General features: G+C 39.6%; 1 protein-coding gene across 2 annotated transcripts; it reads left to right on the forward strand.

Annotated features, from left to right (window-relative positions):
• Positions 1-15,716: 15,716 nt before the first annotated feature.
• LOC147454607 (uncharacterized) lies at positions 15,717-20,814 on the forward strand. Of its 2 annotated transcripts, XM_086516501.1 has the most exons (8): positions 15,717-16,044; positions 16,138-16,293; positions 16,873-17,001; positions 17,102-17,213; positions 17,308-17,369; positions 18,230-18,466; positions 18,924-19,970; positions 20,140-20,814. In XM_086516501.1, the coding sequence occupies exons 2-8, from the start codon at positions 16,279-16,281 to the stop codon at positions 20,464-20,466; spliced, it is 1,929 nt and encodes a 642-aa protein (XP_086372627.1). In that variant the 5' UTR covers positions 15,717-16,044; positions 16,138-16,278; the 3' UTR covers positions 20,467-20,814. The 2 variants fall into 2 exon arrangements, with proteins under 2 accessions (XP_086372627.1, XP_086372628.1); XM_086516502.1 differs by lacking the exons at positions 15,717-16,044; positions 16,138-16,293; positions 17,308-17,369.
• Positions 20,815-21,390: the final 576 nt, after the last annotated feature.

Genomic DNA, 21,390 nt, shown 5'->3' on the forward strand with positions numbered 1-21,390 from the left:
CCACGATAGAAGATCTATTTGATAAGCTACAAGGTCTACCTACTTTAGTATAATAGATCTTAAAGGATAGTGCCTTTGAGATCTTGGATGCTAAGTTGAATTTCTCCTTGGCCTATGACCCACAAACGGATGGCCAAAGTGAGATAGAAAATTTAATTGTCATTGATCTACTTAAAGCCTATGTTACAAAAGTAGATCAAAGAGATCAATGGAAAAAGTATTTACCCTTAGTAGAGTATGGGTACCCTGTCCATACTTCTACATGAGAGGCAACCTTCGAAGTAATTGAAGGAAGACCCAAGCTCCCATTGATAGCCAAGACACTTGGGAACATATTTGCTACTTATGAATATAGCAAAAATCTTAAAGAATCTTTCAAAAGATCAAAGAAGCTATATTCATCACACAACAAAAGAAAAAGAATGCTACTGATAAGCATAGATGAGCCTTGACCTTCAAAGAAAACGATTGGGAATTTATCAAGTTTCCAAAAGCATGCCTAAGTCACACTACAGGCAAGGGAACACAAGGATGCCCAATGGGTCACCATAAATATAATGCTAAGTTAGCAAAAAGATATCATGGCCCATTTCAAATTATTAATCCTACCAATGAAATAGCTTATAAGTTAAGGTTACCAAGTACTTGGCTCATTCATAATGCCTTTCATGTGAGCCTCTTGAAACCTGATAAGGGCGAGCCTCCCAAAGAACCAGTGATTGAGGAACCACTTGAATATGAAGGTGAAGAAGAGATTCTGCAGCCAAAGAGCATCCTACAACATAAAGACAAGATTTTAAGAAGTGTTAAGACTATCTGATGATATCTTGTCAAATTTAAGAATTATCATTTTGAAGATGCAAGGTGGATGCAAGACATATCCAGCTAGAAGAATAATGTAAATCTTGTGAATACATACAATGACTCCTGTCAAAGGTAAGTATAATGTATGAACAAGTATATTGTATGAAGAATTTTGTCTTGTTTTTACTCTAAGATTTCTTTTCAAAGATCATAAGTTTTAAGTGTTTGCATATCATGAATCAAGCTTTCGGAAGCTCAGTCTCTCAAGCATCTAGTAGACCTTGCCAATTTACTATGAAATATGAATAGGTTAAGTAAAGGCATGCTTGCAATAGCTAAGCCTTCCAAGCACCAAGTGGAGTTAGTCACCACCGTGGAAGGACGTCGACAGGTAAAAAGGGATCCTCTACCCAAAGCAACAGGACTAACTATGACTTTATTTTTCCACTCCACAGTCGAGGACGACTATGATTTCAAGGAAGAGGTAATGTTATGAATATTAATTTCTAAACTTCTTAAAGTATTTTCCAACTTAAATTGGCCACTTAAATCTAGGAAAAATAAACAGAGAACAAGTGAAATTGATTAAGTGTTAATGTACCAACCGGTCAAGACTTGGGACCCAAAGGAAAAAAGTCCATAAAAGAGCAAGGATAATTGCTAATTAATTACCTCAGTCAAAGGTACACATCAAGGAAGTATGAATGTATCCCAAGCAGCCTTGATCAAATGTACAAGACAAAGGAGATGACTAAGAGCAATTATAGGAGTCTAAAAATAGAAAGTGAATGTGCTAAGCTCAAGTCATTAGAATAACTTTTCAGACTCTAAGTATGGAGTATGTGAAGCCTTAGGGTTAAATTTTATATTTTCACAAAATATCTAAATTTAGCAAGTCTAAATTTAACAGGTTTTGGGAGTAGCGTGGCGGCATATCCAAAGCAATGTGCTAAGGTTTTGCATAGGAGGTGAAAGTTTTAATACCCAAAGGGTGAGTTTTATTTTTGCCAAAGATTATCCTAATTTAGCACATCCTAAACTAGTAGGCTGTAGCCTCGGGTCAACTTCTTAAGCCTCCAAGGTCTGTGCGAAGGACTTGCACACCCGAGTTAATTAATAAAAGGGTAATTTTATGGTTTTTTTACAATGAAAGTAAAAAGATAAAGACTAAGGCTAGATCAGTCCTTCCTCATTTAGTAAGTTGACTCTAGTCTTTGTTTACTAAGCTGACTAAGCCACATGTCCAAAGTAGCCTATACTTGCTTTGAGTGAACTTAACAAGTGTGTGTGGTGTTTCCACTTGTTTGCCAAGATGAGTCCCAAGAAGGGGGGATAAGTTCTAGCATGCAAGGCAAAAGTGTACAAGTGTTCTACATGCTTGAGTTGCATTAGAAGGTGTTCTCCACCTCATTGGTCAGGTGTAAAGCATTCAAACTTAAAGACTAGTTTCACTCTTGCATAGATATATAAGAGAGGGCTCGTTTCATTTTTGAGGCTCTTTATCTCTCACACACTCTCTCAAGTACCAATATTGGAAAACCAAGCTCTCTCTCTCTCTCTCTCTCTCTCTCTCTCTCTCTCTCTCTCTCACACACACACACACACACACACACACACACACACTCACTCACATACACATGGGAGCTCTAGAGATGGATTCTATGCTCAAGCTCCCTGGCTATGGATGCAAATCCAAGCCAATGAAATTTTCTTCTTCTACATCTCTATTACTCTATTACTAAGCCATGCTAAGAGCTTTCCCATGATCAAGTATACATGGACAATCAATCATGTTGCTTGAAAAATACTTCTCTCCACCTTCATCTTCCTCTTTCTTCGCAATTCCTTTCTCCCCGCAGGGGTGTTTAAGGTTTGGGAAGGATGGCTATACCATGGAATCTTGAAGACACCATATTCTTGATTCAAGCAAGGCCCCCTAAGAGCACAAACATGTATTGTAACAAAGCTCTTTTTTTAAGAGGATTATAATACAAGTCCATTTGGAGGGGGGATCGGCTCCAAGCAAATCCGGTCCTCATTGAGTTGTCAATATTAATTGGTTATTCTCTTTAATTTATGTGCTTGGTTAAAGTGATTTTAATGTGTTTTTGTGTAAAGAATTCAGCTTGGCACAATCTATGTTCTCCTTGCTATCTCTCTCTTAAAGGAAAATTTCTCTCCTTTCATAGCTTAAATTCTACTAAATCTAAAAGAAAGTGTTAGATTCTCTCACACCGTGTATTGGCCAAGTGGACAACTCAACAACCCATGAGGGGGCCACTATGAAAAACATTGGTGTTTCTACAAAGATATCACCGCCTTTTCTTTTGAGGACAAAAAATACTTCTCTAAGGGGGAAGTAATGTCAAGTCAAGGGCGAGGACACACATGCGTAAAAGGGGTCTATATATAGATAGGGCTAGGGGCCTACATATAGGAGGGTTAGGTGGAGATGAGCATGCTGTAGTCCCCAGTATCTCACTCTAGATTTACCATTCCATTATGTAAAGTGATACTATGGGATGGTTATACAAGCCACATTTGGTGATCTCTATCATATCCCAAAAACTTTCCTATCAAAAAGTAGCCTTAAAATAAAGTCCACTTTTGGATTTTTTCATTCATCTTATTTATTTGTATACAAAGACCTCATATGGGCACAATTGAGGAATCTATATGCACACTTTCGTTTGTTTTTTGAGCAATCTTTGTTACTACACAATACAAATTTTCTTAGATGAGTAAAAATTACAAGATCCCTGTGAGTTTGAAACCTTGAAAAATGCTTAGTTGATTGGTGTTGACCAAAATATACATTGTAGACCTTAAGTTTTGCCCCATAAACTCATCATGTTGATGAAAGAGGCTTTGATCGACCAAAATTTTTCTCTTTGTCAACGTTTTTAAGATTTGGGTTCTGGAATGGGGGGAAGTAACCAGATACTTTAAGAACTCCATATTGCAGTGGTCCCCTTGGCTCTCTAAAATATTGGGGCCGCCACAAAACCCTTACTGGATAGAAATGGCCAGGAAGGTGAATAATAAGGGGCTCGTTCGACTAGAGCAATTCTGGGATGACAACAGGAGGTGCTAGAAAACTGCTGACTCTTTAGCCATCCAATCTCAATTGGATGGCCTTGAGATCTTACTAGTCTATAGGGTGATTAAAGAGCTTGGTAAGGTGTTGATGCCAATTTGTGAATCCAACTTTGAATGGGATGCTTGGAGATGGCCCGGGAGTAGCCTCTTCTGGAAACCACACTCTAAAGGCATCTACCATGCATTAATGCACGAGGCTAATTGGTGTAGCCCCCTCAACAAATTATGGAAGAGGCACTGGACGGAAAAACGGTAGGAGGGAGTCATGGAGAGCATCTAGAAGCCAAGATGGCCTCAGTATATGAAGATATTTCTGTGGAAAGTGATGTGAGGTGCTCTGCCGACGGGCATAAAGATACAAGAAAGAGGCATCGGGTCCGATCATTGCTCAGGGTGCAGAATAGCCAGTGAAGACCTAGCCCACCTTTTCATGGAATGCCAAGCAATCAGGGGCATGGCTGGGAAAATATGCAAGTGGATTCAAAGGACATGGCAAATTAAGTTCTTCAAGGATGATCTGTTCTTTGGTAGTAACAGGATGGGAAGTCCTGCTCTTCTTGTCTGAACTCAAATAATCGCGTACTACTTCTTGCACCATATTTGGCAAGCAAGGAACCACCGCGTGTTTGAGGGGGATCTAGTTGTGGCAAGATTTTGTGAAATCATGCAAGAGAGCAGATTGATGATCCACATGATCGAATGCAAACAAACCTCAGAGGACTGGACTAGAACAATACATAACATCTTGTAATAAGTAAAGCCGAGGAGTAGGAGTGGTTTCTCTGCCAAGCAGACAACTTGTAATCCTTTGACCCTCAAGGCTCGGTATGAGCTCGAGGGTTGCTGTATATTTTTGTTCTTAATACTATCCACTCACAATTGTGAGTTTTGCAAAAAAAGAAAAAGATTTGGGTTTTCTTATCATAACAAAAATATGGTTTAAGAACTAATTATGAAGCTCAAATTCTTGTTATAATAAGTTTTTTCCTATCCATAAACCTTGACATCTATGAAAAACCTTATTTTGATGAGACGTTATATTCACTTTAAGGAAATATTGTTAAAATTGCACTAGGTTTTTATGATTTTTCCATCTTAAAACTTATCACCATAATCTTAATATGGTATTATTTTGACAAATTTAAATTTTTGGTTGTGTTCCTCACCCCATAAGTAACCTAAGGCATGAACATGACCAGTAAATCTTGTTTTTTGTGTCACCAAATAATTATGACAATGTGTTGGAAAAACAAGACACTTTAGTGTCTCGAGACAATTGAGTGTCTAATTGCAGAACTAGTGCTAAACGTTTTAGCTTCACATACAAACAAGTGAGACATGCAATAACACAAATAAATTTTTTGATGCAATCACTCCAACTCAAGACTATACATATGAGAAGAGAAGAAAGAACATCGCACTCTCCAGAAAGAAAAACATGGTTTCTATCATTTTTAAATTGAAGCGTGCTATGTTGATAACTAGATTTTAGATTAGCTCTAAGGCCGTACATCCACTCATGTCCACAAGAACTACATTAGCTCTTGACATATTTATAAACTAAAAGTTTAATGTCATTCGATGGCCATGAACCTCTAATGAAGTGTCTTTAACCATAGTATCTCAAACATTGGAGCCTTGCACTTGCATAAGTGATATGATATAATTATGTGTACTCTTAGTTACAGAAGCTTTAATATCTTAACCAAAGAATAATTCAAAAAATTATGAGTTGCTCCATTGTCAATAAGTATGTGCACCTTGTCCCCATTAATGAATCCTTGAAGACAAATGTGATGCATCCTATTGTTAAGGGCACACTACACCGCGATCTATGGGGCCATGGCCTCATGTAAACCACCTCCTAAAGATTCAAAGAGAGGTTTGTCCAAGTGTCATTTAAATAAAAGGTGGGCCAGGCTAGAGGTCAACATCCATCACACGAGTCCATGAAGGGGGAGACGTGGAATGGTTAGCAGGTGTGTGTGTGTGTGTGTGTGTGTGTGTGTGTGTGTGTGTAGCTAGCTTCAAGGTAGCTCACCATGGCTTAGCTTTACACTCATATCAGAGCCAAGCAGGTTGTTCCTCTCTCTCTCTCTCTCTCTCTCTCTCTCTCTCTCTCTCTCTCTCTCTCTCTCTCTCTCTCTCTCTCTCTCTCTCTCTCTCTCGTACTCTCTCACTCACACCATAGCAGGTGAGGATTCAATGACTCCTCTTTCAAACCACCTTCCTACCAATTGCTACTCTATGTAAGAGTGTAGCACCTAAATTTGGCCACATAGTAGTGCTCCTTTAGCTATGTCATAGCCAACAAGGAGCCAAGATCTTCCATGCGCCAAAACTCCACCAATCAATGATTTTTGTATGACGATTGCAATAGTTTTAAGCTACGCAAAATCCTAGATTGGAATACGGTTGTTATTTTTAGAGGGGAGCTAAGATTCAACCACCTTTGCCGTGCTCACTTCTTGCTTCCACCCCAAATTCACATAGCCTATTGTTGCATTAAATTTAGACTTGGCCCTACTACCCTTACTCATGGGTTCTTTACAAATCCTTCTACGGCCATTAGACATCAACGCTCTTTATCAGAGCCATTTTTGGCACCTCTCAGGGACTATTCTGTATATTTGTGCATAGCTTCTTAGCATACTTTTTTGTCTTTTTCAAATCTTTAATCAAGTTTTGCTTTCAAAATTTATTAAAAAAATGAAAAAAGAACAAAATCAAAATCAATGACACTAATCAAGATCAAAATATATATGGGATTGACGATATGGGTGAAGAGTGGGATGTGCCATCACGAGAGTAGCATGAGCTGATAGTTCATAGGGTAGAAAATGTTGAAATACATTTACAGACCTTCCTTGCTACCCTAAATGGTCTTAAGGACCAGATTGCTAAATTGATTGAGCCACTTGGTCCAAATATACCTTCCATGTCCTGTGGAACCATATATAAAGAGACTGCTATACCATCTCTTGACACCCTATCCTCAAGATATGAAACCTCCTCAAATTAATGGTGAAGAAAAGGATAGAAATAAATATGTAATCTATACTTTCCTACAAAAATGGCAAGACCTTCATAGGTGAAAAAATACCCCACCTGAGTACCAACCAAAGGCTAGTTTGTCATTGGGGCCAAAGGCCTACAAATGATGGATGAGTCTCAAGGAATTAGGAAAGATTCCAAGGGATTGGGCTCAATTTGGGAACAATTTTGTGAAAGAATTCCTGCCTAAAAATGAGCCAAAAAGAAACTGGAAGGATTGGGACAAAGCTATGCAACATGGTAGGCCTTTGCTTACTTACATTGTCGAGTATAGAAAAGTAACCCTTAGACTTCAAGGAATAGACGGCTTTCACAAAACAATATGGTTTCGATGGGGATTCAATAGACATTTCAAGCGAGAGGTGAAAAGAAGTGCACCTAAAACTTTGGAGGAAGCAATTAAATTTACACAAATTTGTGAAGATAATACTCGCTTGAGGGCTTCTAATCCCACTCAGACTGAACCCAAACCCACAAATATGGGGGTGTCACAACCCCTTCTAAAAGGAAAAAGGAAATTTCCATTTAATAAGGAGGAAAGACCACTATTTTAAAATAGGATTGTAACACGACCTAGGCTGAACCAAGAGGACTTCGCAAAGGCTAGAAAAGAAAGGTTGTGCTTTACTTGTTTATTACCTGAGCATTCTCAATGGGATTGTTCAAAGAACAAAAGAAAAAAAGATGATGAAAAGGATAAAGGTCATGACAAGAGTCGTGGTCTAGACAATTCCAGTAATAACTGGTAATAAAAAGTTTAAATTTATAGAAGTATGGCATAAGGACAAAGAGAGTCATTGTTATTTGTCAACCAACATGTGGAAATCAAATTTTGGTCCTCATGAGCTGGTGAAAATGCATGGGTTTGTAAATGGAAAAAGGGTTAGGGTCATGGTAGACAACTCTGCCACACATAACTTTGTGAATTATGCAAGAGTCAAGAAACTAAAATTTTCTCAACAACCAAGTGCTCACCAATATGTCATCTCCATGATGCATGGTGAAAACAAGAAGATCTGGATACATTAGTATATCCAATTTTGAAGTTGAGATACAAGGGTATAAAAAAATGCTTAACTTCCAAATTATGAATATAGATCGTGTTGGCTTGGTTTTGGGAAGGGAATGATTGTGGGGACTGAGATCTTCTTTAAAATGGAGTTACCAACAAAACTCGCTAGAATTTGAAAAATAAGGTAAAAACTTTGTTATACAAGGTGAGCATGATGTACAAAATAGTCCTTTGATATGTTCTGTTGAGTTGCAAAATCTTATAAATAGAAATTCTTGTGATGTATATACACTTTGGTGCCGGTCTAATGTAAATAAGGACCTTAATGTGGAAATGAAAGATCAAGTTTCCTACACGTCTTTGTCTTCTCGTAGTGATTATGAAAGTGAAAGTCTTGCTAGAAGAATTTAAAGATGTTTTTCCTATTGATTTGCCAAAGGGTTTACTCTCATGAAAAACCAACACAAAAGATAGGGAAAAACCTTTGAGAGGGGGGGAAACCAAAAGAAAAGTATGCAAACATTAAAGGTAACAATAGTTGTGTCTCTAATTTTGTATATTGCAGATCCCAATAAGCCTTTTATGGCTGAGGGAGATGCTAGTAATTTTGTTGTAGGTGCAGTTTTAACTCAAGAGGATCGGCCAATAGATTTTGAAAGTAAAAAGTTAGACCATGCACAAACAAATTACTCACTATATGAGAGGGAGTAGTATGCTATTGCCCAATGCCTTGGAGAAATGGAAGCACTATTTATATGGTGCTAAGGTTAGCAAAGCGTTCTTTCCAATTAGACAGAATTGAAATGTAGTACTACATTCCCTTACCAAGATGCCTGTGATAAATGAATTGAGTTTTACTCGGATGCCAGGTTGATCTTGCATATTCCACGCTATGGGAAACCATTCAAAAAGAGGATCCATAACAAGAGGTTTCCAATGAGTATGAGGCATCGATGGGTGCTTTAGAAGGATTCAAGTGGAGGAATTTCTCCATAGCTGATGGATATTTACATTACAAAGGTAGAGTATGTGTCCCAAAAAATGAAGGAATCAGGCGCCAGATACTCTATGAGTGTCATGATAGTCCAAGTGCTAGGGGCACTCACCATGTAAAATTTTCCTATATCACGTGCATTCACCAAAATGGATTAAAAGTACCCCTTATAGGCCTTATGTACACATGTTTCCTGTACAAGAATAAAAATCCCTTCTGTTGAGCGCACGTGCGTTACATATACTTTAGTGAACTCCCCGGGTCCAAGTGCAAAATACCCATGTGTAAACAAGACTTATAGTCTTGTTAAGAGGTAGTTTTATTGGTTGGAATGTGTAACGACATCCTAGAACATTTGTTTAAATGTAATAAATTCCAAATCAATAAGGTTGAAAGGCTTAAGATGGGAGGATTAATCCATCCATTAGACATTCCTTCAGGGAAATAGGAGAGTATCTCCATGGATTGTATGGTTGGATTTTAAAGCCAAGGGATAAGATGCACATGCGATAGAGGGATCTATATATAGCTAGGTCCAAGGTCCTATGTACATGATGGTTGGGTGGTTATGAGCATGTGTCTGTCCCCAATCTCTCACACTAGTATCAGAGATCAGGGGAGATGGGCAGTAGGGAAGAGGTGTGAAGGCATGGATTCTCTCTCTCTCTCTCTCTCTCTCTCTCTCTCTCTCTCTCTCTCTCTCTCTCTCTCTCTCTCTCTCTCTCTCTCTCTCTCTCTCGCCTTGAGGAAGGAGGAAGAAGATGGGGATTGGAATGTGTAGCATGGTTCCTTTTGGCCTGGAGGATGGAGATAGAAGATGGGAATGCAGATTCAACAAGATATGGCACAATGTCGTGACATGACCATTGATAGCGATTAGCAGTCAAACATAATCTTCTTAACCAAGAAGTAGATGGCCCGAAGTAGGTCTTCCACTCCTATGTCACAAGGGAGTAGATTACCCAAGGGATCATTCCCAATGACAAGCCAGTTTTGGAGGATGCCAATGTTTAGCTCCCACCATAGCTAGTGAGGGAGTGTGAGCAAGATAAATTTTTGGATGGAATTCTAGTGAAGAGAAAATTGTCTAAAATGGAGCTTCAAAGAGAAAAGTGCTAGAAACCCTACTTCAATTGCTTGGGACCACACCAATGAAAGCATTGTCTATAGGAAAGGCATAACAATGGTCAAGCATGAGCTCAATTTTTTGGTGCATTGGCACATTGGTTTTAGGATACCCATTCTGATACATTACATGTTTTGTTTTGGTCAATCTTGGATGTGTTTGTTTTTTCCTTTTAAGTATAGAGAATTGTACATTTTGGTGCTAGCTGAACAAACATCACACACAGTCAAGGGAACCTAAATCAAAGGAACTTAATTAACGAGCATAGTGCCATAATTAAGTCAACTTGGTACAATCATGACCACACACAAGGTAGGTGGTTGAGGATGTGACGTATGTTTGTGCTACATCTCTATGCGAGGGAATCATATAATGTTTTTACAAGACATCATGGGAAGTAGGGCTTCTACCCCATGCTAAGCTACTACTCATTGACTTGGGATCAAGGGCAATGGCAGATAGGTTTGGGGGCATTGGCAATAAGATGATATAAGCTCACTTTTTACATATGGTAATGTCCAAAAGTGATGTATCCATGCAAGTATAGATTGTGCAAGGCTCATGGTATCAGTTGCTAAGGCCATCATTGTAGCCAAGGGGTTATCACTTTATTTCTTTGACTTGCATATGGTGTGCGAGTAAGGTGGAATTAATTCCACCCCATCGTTGTTTATGCTGCTTCTATAACGCTAGCTACTCTATTGGACAATGTAGGATCGTGTTTTATTACTTTTATGTTGCTTGTGCTTGTTTCATATGACTGCACTATCGAGCACTTTATATCATTGGCTATATGTACGAGGTGCATGCACTACATATGATGATCTTTGTCTATAGTAAGCAAGCTTAGTCTCGCTATCAAGTTACTAAGTCATGGGATAGCATAAATCTACTAAGAGAGCCTCAAGGTAGATAATCTCTTGCATTAGGAAAAATTTGGACTCTCAAAAGGGGGGCGTATAAGGAGGTTTGACTTTTCCTCTCTTGTCCAAAGTGGGCAACCCGGTGAAGTACATAAACGGTTTGGGAAAGATATTAGAAAGTAGGTTCTAAATCCCCAAACTCCGACAAATTTGGAGTAGATTTGTAGAATTTATGACCTCCCCACTGAAGTTGAAATGTGGGGAGAGATTCCATTTATAAGATGGAGAGGTCACATAAAAAAATGGAATCTTCTAGAATATAAGGAATCCGATGGCATGCTATATATCAATGGATAGATCTCGATGAGTACATTCTAAATCCAAAGGGTCCGACAAGTTTTGATTTCATTTGAAAAAAAATTACCGTGCATCCATTTTGGACAAGAGAGAGAAAGTCAAAGTCCTTACAAGGCCCCTTTGAGAGTTCAAAATTTTCCTAATGTTTAAAAAAAACCACATAATATTTGATTTGACTACTTCATTTTTGGTTTGGGGAATCTTTCTCTTCTTTCAATGAGGAGCTATGATTATTTCAAGATCCAATTGAGAGAATAAGATTCCAACTTGAGAGGATCTCATATTTAGTCTATAACATTGACTATGGCTATACGAGTGGTATTTTCAAGGGTATGACCCATGTAATGGAAAATCACTCCATGAGTATTGATGGTAACTGATTGGCCTCTTCTTAGTTGTACTTTCAAGGAAAGAAATTCTCAATCTGCCAAGGGTTAGTAGATAAGTTCAACTTACCAAGTTGCTTACAATCTCTATTGGTGACACGATAGGCTATGCTCGTCACAGTAAATTGATAGTTTAAGATTTTATTTTTGTAGAATCTAACCAAGGGTTTTCGATTTGTAGAATCTAACCAAGGGGTTCGGATTTCCAAGGAAACACCCAAGGTTATTAGTTAAATATTGGTTTATTTTCACTAATCTCTACTTTCGTATTTAATAGGTCAAATAAATAATGGACCTTTAAGGCTAGAATTTTGGTAACATACCTTTCATGTTTGAAAATTGCCCTTGACCTCTGGACACATGACAAGGTAATGTAGGAGCAAAGGATTTTGGAAAAGTAGTGTACCAGGTGCCATTTTGGTAACTTGTCACATTCTCTTAACTATTCATTATGACACAATCAAGGGTTCAGTCCCTATTAAACATTTATAGGCCTACATGGTAGGGGTTCATTTGGTACATGTTGTTAATCACAAGGTGTACACCATCGTCTACGAAATCATGGACTTCGGCTTAGCCAGTGTGGAGCAAGGTTCATGGGGGTCCCTCTCACTCCTGTCCACTGAGTGTAGTGAGTTATCTCCGCACACAAGTACATCTCATACTTGATGGATGTCCTATTTTTTTATATCATTATATGAGATATATTCCACATGTGGAGAATATGAGTCTCTTGGACTGACACTCGTGCATGTTTCCCTAATTATGTGTCATGACCATGTCCCTATGTGCTAGTCAAATCCGTTTATTAGACCATTTTGATCACATCGTATCAAGAACAATTTGAGTGGTAAAAAATTATCAGATACCAAGCAAGACTTGCTAAGGCCTCGAGTATTATTAAACAACAATAATGGATGGTTGTTTATGCATATAACAAAGCTATGTTTTGCTAATGAAATGTTTCATTATTTCTACCTAGATGTGATTCATTTTCACATTCTATTATGGTCCAAATGTTTTAGCAAGGCTTTCAAATGATTGTAGTGGGAAGTATTTAGTTTCTTTTCATAGAGCTATTTACCCTCCTCTTCCATGTGTGCTATGAGCTTAACATCCACCATCAACATTGGCAACTATAGTCATGAAAATACAAGTTCGGATCATTTTTTGCTAAATGCAAGCACACTAGGTGTTATGGACCTTTTGGCAGTATTTTCTTTGTGTTTGCTTATTATGTTCAAAAATATACAATCAATGCCATCTCCCATTGAGACCCTCACATGAAGTTGCAAGCAAGCCAAGTAGTGATACACATTGAACTTTTAAATGCTTATAGTCATGACATTGTCATATAAAATCTCACTTGCAGATTGTGACGTCATGTCTGCCGAGTTTACTCTAAGAAGAAATCAAGATCTTGACGCAATTGAAGCCTCATGCAAGAGTATGCATCAATGTTCTTAAGGTTTTCAATTTCCATTTTCCTATTGTAGGAGATGTCAATCTCTATCATTAGAATGTTGCAATTTTTTTATTTTTTTTTAATGCATTAGATCTATGAAAAGTCCAAGCTAGGAGTCAACAGATCAAAAAGCCAAGACAATGCCAGTATGATCGTCTTTGTATGGCCATATTATGCTGGGTTCAGTTCTTTTTCGTCTTATTAGGCTGAAGGCGACCATACGAAGGAATGGCTCAGTAGTTGTCTATGTAGATTGACCATAATAGTGAAAAGTGTTCATATTATGTGTGTGACTTAAAATTCTAATCAAAACAACCTGTAGTAATTAGCATAGAGACAATCATGATCACCATTTGATGCATTTGTGAAAGTAGATGTAGCACAGATTACTTTGAAAAAACCTTGTACTAAGTAGGTAGAAATACACATACCTGTATTCGAAATTTGCTTCCTTCATAGAATAGGGAATGGGGATTGCATGTTCACATAGGACGGTCATCTCGGCAACCCACCCTCTTGGAAGACAATCAATAGCCAAACATCCAATCGTCCACTTGTTTGTGTGTGTGTGTGTGTGGTATATTCGAGAGAGATATGGTCCCAAGTTTTTCCTCTAATCACCATTGCCACCTGCTAATTACATGCGATCTCTGCCCTTGCAGCTCGTTCGCCTTGCTCTTGGAAGCACAAGAAAGTGAAGGGGCTTCGATTGTGTGTTTGAAGGCAAAGCAAGGCCACAGAATGTGCGTGTGCATGTGTGTGTGTGTGTGTGTGTGTGTGTGTGTGTGTGTGTGCACTAAGGGGATCTTCACGTGCATGCATAGAGAAAGGCATGGCAAGTATGACTAGAAGACGACCTTTATGTGCAATTGAGGGCCAGAAAAAAATCCCCATGCACAGCTCTGAGGTAACCGAACATAGAATTACACAATTGTACTGCTTAATTATCGTTTATACATAGTTAAAATAAAAAAACAAACTTAAAATTGATGCGATATGCAAAATCCCCATGCACAGCTCTGAGGTAAACGGACACAGAATTACACAATTGTATTGCTTAATTATCATTTACACATAATTAGAAAATAAAAAAAACAAACTTAGAATTGATGCGATATGCAAACCTTTCTTGACCACTTTCTTGTCGACTTCTCCCATCTTGTCAAGCCTTGCCAATTTGCCAAGGGCATTGAGCCCCTTGTGTGAATACCTCCTTGCCTATAAAATTTGGCCACCACCCAAATATTGGGTGTCCACCTTGTGAAATGAAGGTGCCACTATATTTAATGCAAACGGGCAACCTAAGGGGAAAGAAGTGGATGTGCCCTTTGTGCGAGGAATCTGGTGGGGTGTTGGTGATGAAGCATGAGTTGAATAGCAAGGTCAAGAGCACACTTTCGACACCACTCACACTACGAATGTCCTTGCTTGCCAGTGGCACTCTCTTGCCTCAAGACCCCGCTTCCATCACTCCTTTTTTGTGAAAAGTATGACACATATGCTAAAAATAACATTCGCTATCCTTCACACACCTAGAGAAAACTCCAGTAAGTTTTGATACCACTTTGATCCATGCTATGTCTTCTTCACTTAACCAACCCTCTTATAGAAAGCCCTCGATCCCTTCTTTAGGGCCCCTTTACCTCACAGCCATATCTATCTATAATATTGCATGAAAAGGGTGTTGTAACTCTGCGAAGGAGGTCCGCAAGTATCATCTCTTTAGCTCAGAAGTTATCACCTCAGTCTGATTATTGCACCAAGAGGGTGCTACTATTCTTCCCATGATGCCAAAGCAAGCCCGAATACCAGTTGTTGGAAATAGGGCTACAAGAATGCATGCAAAGATGGAGAATGTGAAGAAGAAGCTCAAGGGTGCACAAAATAGAAAGTAGTAATTTTGAGTATGCTAATATAGAGATAATGCTTGCCCTAGAATGATGGGATATACAAGCTGCTGTAAAAAACATACGGGAGATAAGTGCACACAAATCGCTATAAGCACCTCACCATTCCAACACTACCATTTTGGAGGTGTTAACTGTGATGCATTTGCAACTCTGCCATATTTTATTTTGCATTGCTATCTTCCTCACAACGAACCAAAAATTGGAACATTGGTGCCAACTTTGCACCCCTTGGTGTGAAAGCCTTCTTATAAAAGGGGTATCAATAAAGTTTGTGCACTGCACGGCGGGTGACTGCATGTTTAGAACCACCAGTCCTCCTTCAGAAAAATTAATGTAAAGGGTCTGCACGTAAGGACACGTGGTGAGAAAATTCATATAGAGAAGAATAAACGGATGAGATTGGCTGCGAGCAGATCGGACGGTAGGAAGTCTCGAGTTTATCCTGCACGAAAGAGCCGCCTAGTCTGACGTGGCAGCTCAACGTGGCAAAAAGTACTGGCCACGTGTAGGGAAAAGAGAGGAGAATGCGGAGGTGCACTTTTTCAAAATTTTCCGATTTTTGCCAAAATATCCTGGCGATCTGGAAAAAGCGCGACCGCTTTCGAGAGCCACAAGCGCTGGTACTTTTTACCCTTTTTGCTCTTTTTCTTTTCTTCAGAAATCAGGAAATTCTCCATCTCCCTCCCCTTCCCCATACCTTTCTCTACGCTTTCCTGCTCCATCGCCAAAGCTTGGTTTCCTCGCTCTCCTGTCTTGTTCTTGCCGCGCAGAACCCATCAAGATTTTGAGTGCACGCATCAAAAAACCCTAATTTCTGTGCGAACCACAAATTGAACTTTTGTTTCCTCCACAACCCGTCAAGAAGAACGGCCAGAAAACCCTAATTACCCTCTTCTCTGCGGAAATTTCCCGTCTAATTGACCCTCATTTCTTCTGCTTTTCTCGTTCTTAGGCAGACCCCTTGAATTTGGCATGTAAGTATCTTGATTTCTCAATGGTCCCCATAGTATGTTTTTGCTGCAGATTTTGGGAAGATACTTACTGTGCATTTGTTGATCTTTATGCAGCAATTTTGCACCCATTTTGTATGGCAACTGCATCCAAGGTGTGGACATACAAAAAGCTCCGTTTTCCTGTGCTGAAGGTCTTTGGGGAACATAGAGTTCAGCTCTTTCCCTGCTGGTTTTAAGAAGATTGCATCTCCCTTCATGGCTCTGCGTCCGGTAATTGATCTATCTTTTAATTGCAGCATCTTTACTTATTTGGGGATTTTGGGCTTTGGATTTATGTTGTGATTGTTACCACAAAGGAGGTAAGGCATATGTGAACATGAAAGTGTTATGATCATCGTCGTTGCACATGCCGTATGTATCAACTTCACATGATTTAATGACCACCGGTGATGCACATGCTGCATGTATCTTCACATAGATTTGGGCCAGCCCTCACTTATCAATAATATGCTTCATCGATGTGCCTTTTCTCTTTGAATTTGGATCAAATAGTGTCGAAACTAAGTGGACGAAATTCCTAATGTTTTACTCACTCAGAAGGTGTGCTGAATGGCAGAGATAAGGGCATGATCGAAATTATTTGTTCATCTCAGACAGCAACCTTAAGAGGGGCCAAATTTGTTTGTGATGTGATTTTAATGTCAAAATAGCTGTCCGAGCGTATGATTCATAGGCTTCTAGTCGATGTGAACGAGAGGTTGATTTCAGCATTAGGTTTGGCCCAAGCATTTTGGGCAATAATAGCTGCACTGTTGGGAGTAATGATTTAGCATGGTGTCTTTGTTAAAGGTCGGTGCTGAGGAAGCGAATTACTGGATGGCGTTTCCCATGTCCTCGTCTACTTTGATGGACTCAGTTTCTTCTCTCAAACAGAAAGGTGGCGATACTTTGGCATCTACCAAGGATGCTCCTGTAAAGGTATCTCTTTAATTTCCAAATTGCATAAATGAAATTTCTGTTACCACCATTGTTTTGTACATCTGCTTAATATGTAGGTATGTCGTTTTCTGATTGTCAGGTGAGAAAACCATACACAATTACCAAGCAAAGAGAGAGGTGGACAGAGGACGAGCACCAAAAGTTTTTGGATGCTTTAAAATCACATGGCCGGGCTTGGCGTCGAATTGAAGGTGAGAACTTTGTGTCTGTTTCTAGGGCATCTAAACTGCTCGTGATCGCCAAGATGGGTGAGGTCTAAATGGTTGTGTTTTGGTGTCTATGTAGAGCACATTGGCACAAAAACAGCAGTCCAGATTCGAAGTCATGCACAAAAGTTCTTCTCAAAGGTTTAACTTCCTATCCATGATGAGACAATGATAAAAACCCAGTCTCATACATCTTATAAATACTATCATCAGCAAGCTAAAATGCTTGAAGGATGGGTTTATGCTGAGTTCGGAGTTTGCATGAAATTATTGGTCGTTAATGGTGGTGTAATGTCACTTTTTGCAACTTGCACATGACTAACATCCTCACATGCAAAGACAGCTGAGGTAGATCATGGTTTCTTTAGTGAGAATTGATCTTGCTGTTATGGGGTGTAAAGATGTTGATCTTGCCATCTGTGTGACTGGCTCCTAGGAATTTTTAGTATCACAATCAGAAAGTAGCCTTTCTTTTTTTTGTCTCCAGGGTTTGTCCAGTTGGTTATGAGGGGGGATGTATTTGCCCCAAGGTTCTGGGTTAAACCCCTCGCTGGTGCTCCTCGGGATTATTAGTAACCCTTTACAAGGTAGCATTTTGTTTTTTGTCATCAGGGAGGATGTATTTGCCCTAAGGTTATGGGATTAACGCCTCGCCGGTTTATATATTGTAACTTGCCCACGCTTTTGCTCATATCAGATATGTGGGGTCCGACACCTACTTGGCCACACTTCAAAGAAGTAGCCTTTTTTTACCCCTTCTAAATTGATAGATAGATGATTGCCAGTCCTTTGATGATTTGAAAATCCCTACGGTGATTGCAAGATTACAAATTGAACCAAATGCTTTTCAGGAGAGGGTGTCTCCATTTCTGTTCTGTGTAGTACTTCTTTTCAGGATGAGAATACATTATATATTGGTTTCAGTAATGCATAGAGTATTATTCTTTTTGCAGGAAAACTACAAGCAATATTATAATATTCTGTTTTTCAATGCACTGCAGTTGGAGAGAGAAGCCTCCTTAGGTGGGTCATTGGCAACTGCTGGCTCAGGAGAGATCGAAATACCTCCTCCTCGGCCAAAGCGTAAGCCAAATCATCCCTACCCGAAGAAGGCATTGGGTGCCTTATCAAACTCTCCATCATTTGAGGAGGATAGCAAGTCACCACCAGCGGTTTACTCTGCCTTTACTCCTTTGGAGAATTCCTCAGGCTCAACCAAGTCAAACTTTCTACCAAAGGTATGTGTCAACAAAAGTGCCAAAATGCATTTGCATTTATTGATTCCTCTCCCATGACGTAAGCAATACAAGGTTACAACTTCCCAGCAATTTTCCATGTTTTGGCAATGCTTGTGACATTCTTTTGGTGGTGTTTCTGTGCAAGCATATCCTCTTTGTACTTTGACTGAACTTAAAAACTAGTTTCAATGGAAAATTGCACTGTACAAATTCATGCATGCTTATTTATACAAAGCATGCAAGCAAGAAGCGAATAGAGTGCTAGTGAAGAAGGATGATGATGGAAGAGTTCATAGCCAATCCTTTTTTCTTCTCACACAGTAGGAGGTGTTGATTGTGCATGCATGTGCATTTAGTGCATGGAGTACAACACTTGACTATTTTGGGGAGTTTGTAGTATTTTACTCAGCTAGGCAGATTATAAGTATCTTATAGTTTTGTTTTTTTCTTATGTCAGAAAGCTGGCGCGTCTCCTATTAGCCTCAGATTGTTTGGACAAACGATGGTTCAGGGAGTCGATAAAGTGGAAGCGGACAATGAGCTCATGGAGAGCACAGGCTCTCCAAGATCACAGGTTTCAGTGGGCACAGAAGAGACATCTGGTATAGCACCAGTTGTCGGTAACACTGCTGCCGATCAAAGCGCCTTAGTTTCAAAGCTCAATGAACCCATTAGTCTAGAGACTAAGTCTCAGCTATTTAATGCTCTTTCTGAGTGGGAAAAGAACGTACTTTCTGCATATGCCCCACATTTTATAGGAGGGCATCATTTGGCACACTCTATACCTGCATTTTGGCAAGGCTTTGCGCCTCCAAGCTTTGGTCACGGTGCAAATGACGATACGAACGCAGCTGCTGCTATTGCTACTGCAACATATGCTGTTGCATCTGCTTGGCAGGCCATACAAGGGGCTCTAATCAGCAATGCAAGCAATGATTCAAATGCTAGCATTGTCTATAGTCCCACAGCTATTCTTGCTGCATCCGGCAAACCCATAGCTGTTTCCATGCCACTTTATCCTCCTCAAGATCAGCCAAAGAGGGAGCAAGGTAGCCGTTATGATGAACGTGGAAATGACAGTGAGGGGAGTCTATTACAGAACGAGGAGTCGACAGCTGAGTGTTGCAGTAGCCTGACTGATTCAAGTAGGTTATCCTCTTATGAGAGCAATGATGAAAGGATACCGGCCAAGAAGCGCCAAAGGCGATCTTTTGGTGACAGCAAGCCTCTCCACAGCAAGCCAGCTGATGCTCTCCATAGTATGGAATGTGAGAGGGCCTTGAAGCTAGATACAATTTCATCATATAGTGAAGATCCTGACAACTTACAGAGAAGCACTGCTAATTCTGCCATTAATTCAAGGTCGACTGAAGGTTGCATGAATGTCTCAAGTGAGAGCAATAATGCCAGAAAGAGTTTATTTGATGAGCTGATGCAACTAGTAGAAGATAAGCAACAAACAAGCGTTCCGGATATGGAGGAGCCACTGAACTTGATCATTGAGGTATGCTCTTTCGTACACGTCTCTATATGTTTTGTTTGTATCTCAATTCCTTTCAAGCAGTATATATGCATCTGAACTTCTATCTGTGTACGATTTGGATCTGTGAGAGGCTCATTTCTGATGAGCATATGCCTTTTGGTCTTTTGGTTAAGAAAAATTCGGTGTGCAGGCATGTGGGCTTAATTTGCCAACAGAAACCGAGAAGGATTCTTGCAAGACAAGAGCGGTACTGAAGAAGAGCCATGATTCTGACAAAGAGATGTGTAGTGAAACAGACAAGTCATGCACATCAAATGAATGTCTGGAAGGATTGTCGAACCCAGAGCTGAAGGATGTGAATGGGCTACAATCAAGCGTGAATGGCACGCATACAGAGTCCGGTGAGCATCTCTTCATGTTCAAGGCAGGAGCAAGTAGTTCAAGGTATAGCGGGGTTGGATTTGTTCCCTACAAAAAATCCACCACAAATGATTCTTTAGACAAGCATGAAGATTGATACGCCATCACAAGTACGTTTCCTTTGCAAAGTGCAACACAAGGTGGCCAACGCTTGCACTCTCTCACGAGACTTAGTTCAGAAGAGTTCAGAAGAAAGATTAACATAACTACTGAATCAGCTTTCCTGGTACAAATGTGTTGTAAGATAGACCATGATTTTAAGACTTGTACGTAATAGTCTCCGTGTGTTCGGTTGTAATTTTGTTCATCACCATTGACAACAACTCTGCATGGGTGCTTTATGAAGTACTCATTGCTGTAACATGTACTCTGACAAGTCCTTTTTCCCTATGTAATGTACTATGCCAATCTTTTCCACTAATACGTGACTTGTGTTCTGCAAAAAGCTTGCCTTTAGTATATTTTGAACCGCCTAAAATTGCAAAATCCTGGCTAGACTCCAAGCTTCTGTTGAAAAAAGCGGTAAAAGCTTACGAGTTTGTTTAAAAACTGGCAAATCCTTCAAATTTTGACCTAAAACCACGAGTAATTTAAGTGTTGCCCTTTTCTCTGTGGTTAGAAAAAAAGTTTTTGGCAAGCTGTGTATGTGACTTGTACGCTGACTGCAGAGGTGAAAACCGGGAACATAATAAAGCTGCAGTTGACATATTCCTGCATATGTGGAGAGATGTTCACAATTTCTGTGCTATGCCAATTCTTTTTATCCCATAGAAACTAGTCTAGTACTGAAAGGCAAAGCCCAAGTGGTGGATGCCGCTAAAATTAGAGAGAGAGCCTAGAACTTGGACACAGTTTCAACTATGTTTTCTCCAAATTGGAGAATATGAAGTTGAGTATTGATTACCCTTGGATGGAAATTATACAGATCATAACACGTGTTTGAAAATGCTGCTCAAGTGACCTTTTTTCTTTTGTTGGCCTGCTCTCCCATTTCCTCTTTTGAAGGAAATGGGGTGGGGCG

This window comes from Adiantum capillus-veneris, chromosome 7 (assembly GCF_014529385.1).
Source record: "Adiantum capillus-veneris isolate H3 chromosome 7, ASM1452938v2, whole genome shotgun sequence".
Classification (NCBI taxonomy): domain Eukaryota; kingdom Viridiplantae; phylum Streptophyta; class Polypodiopsida; order Polypodiales; family Pteridaceae; genus Adiantum; species Adiantum capillus-veneris.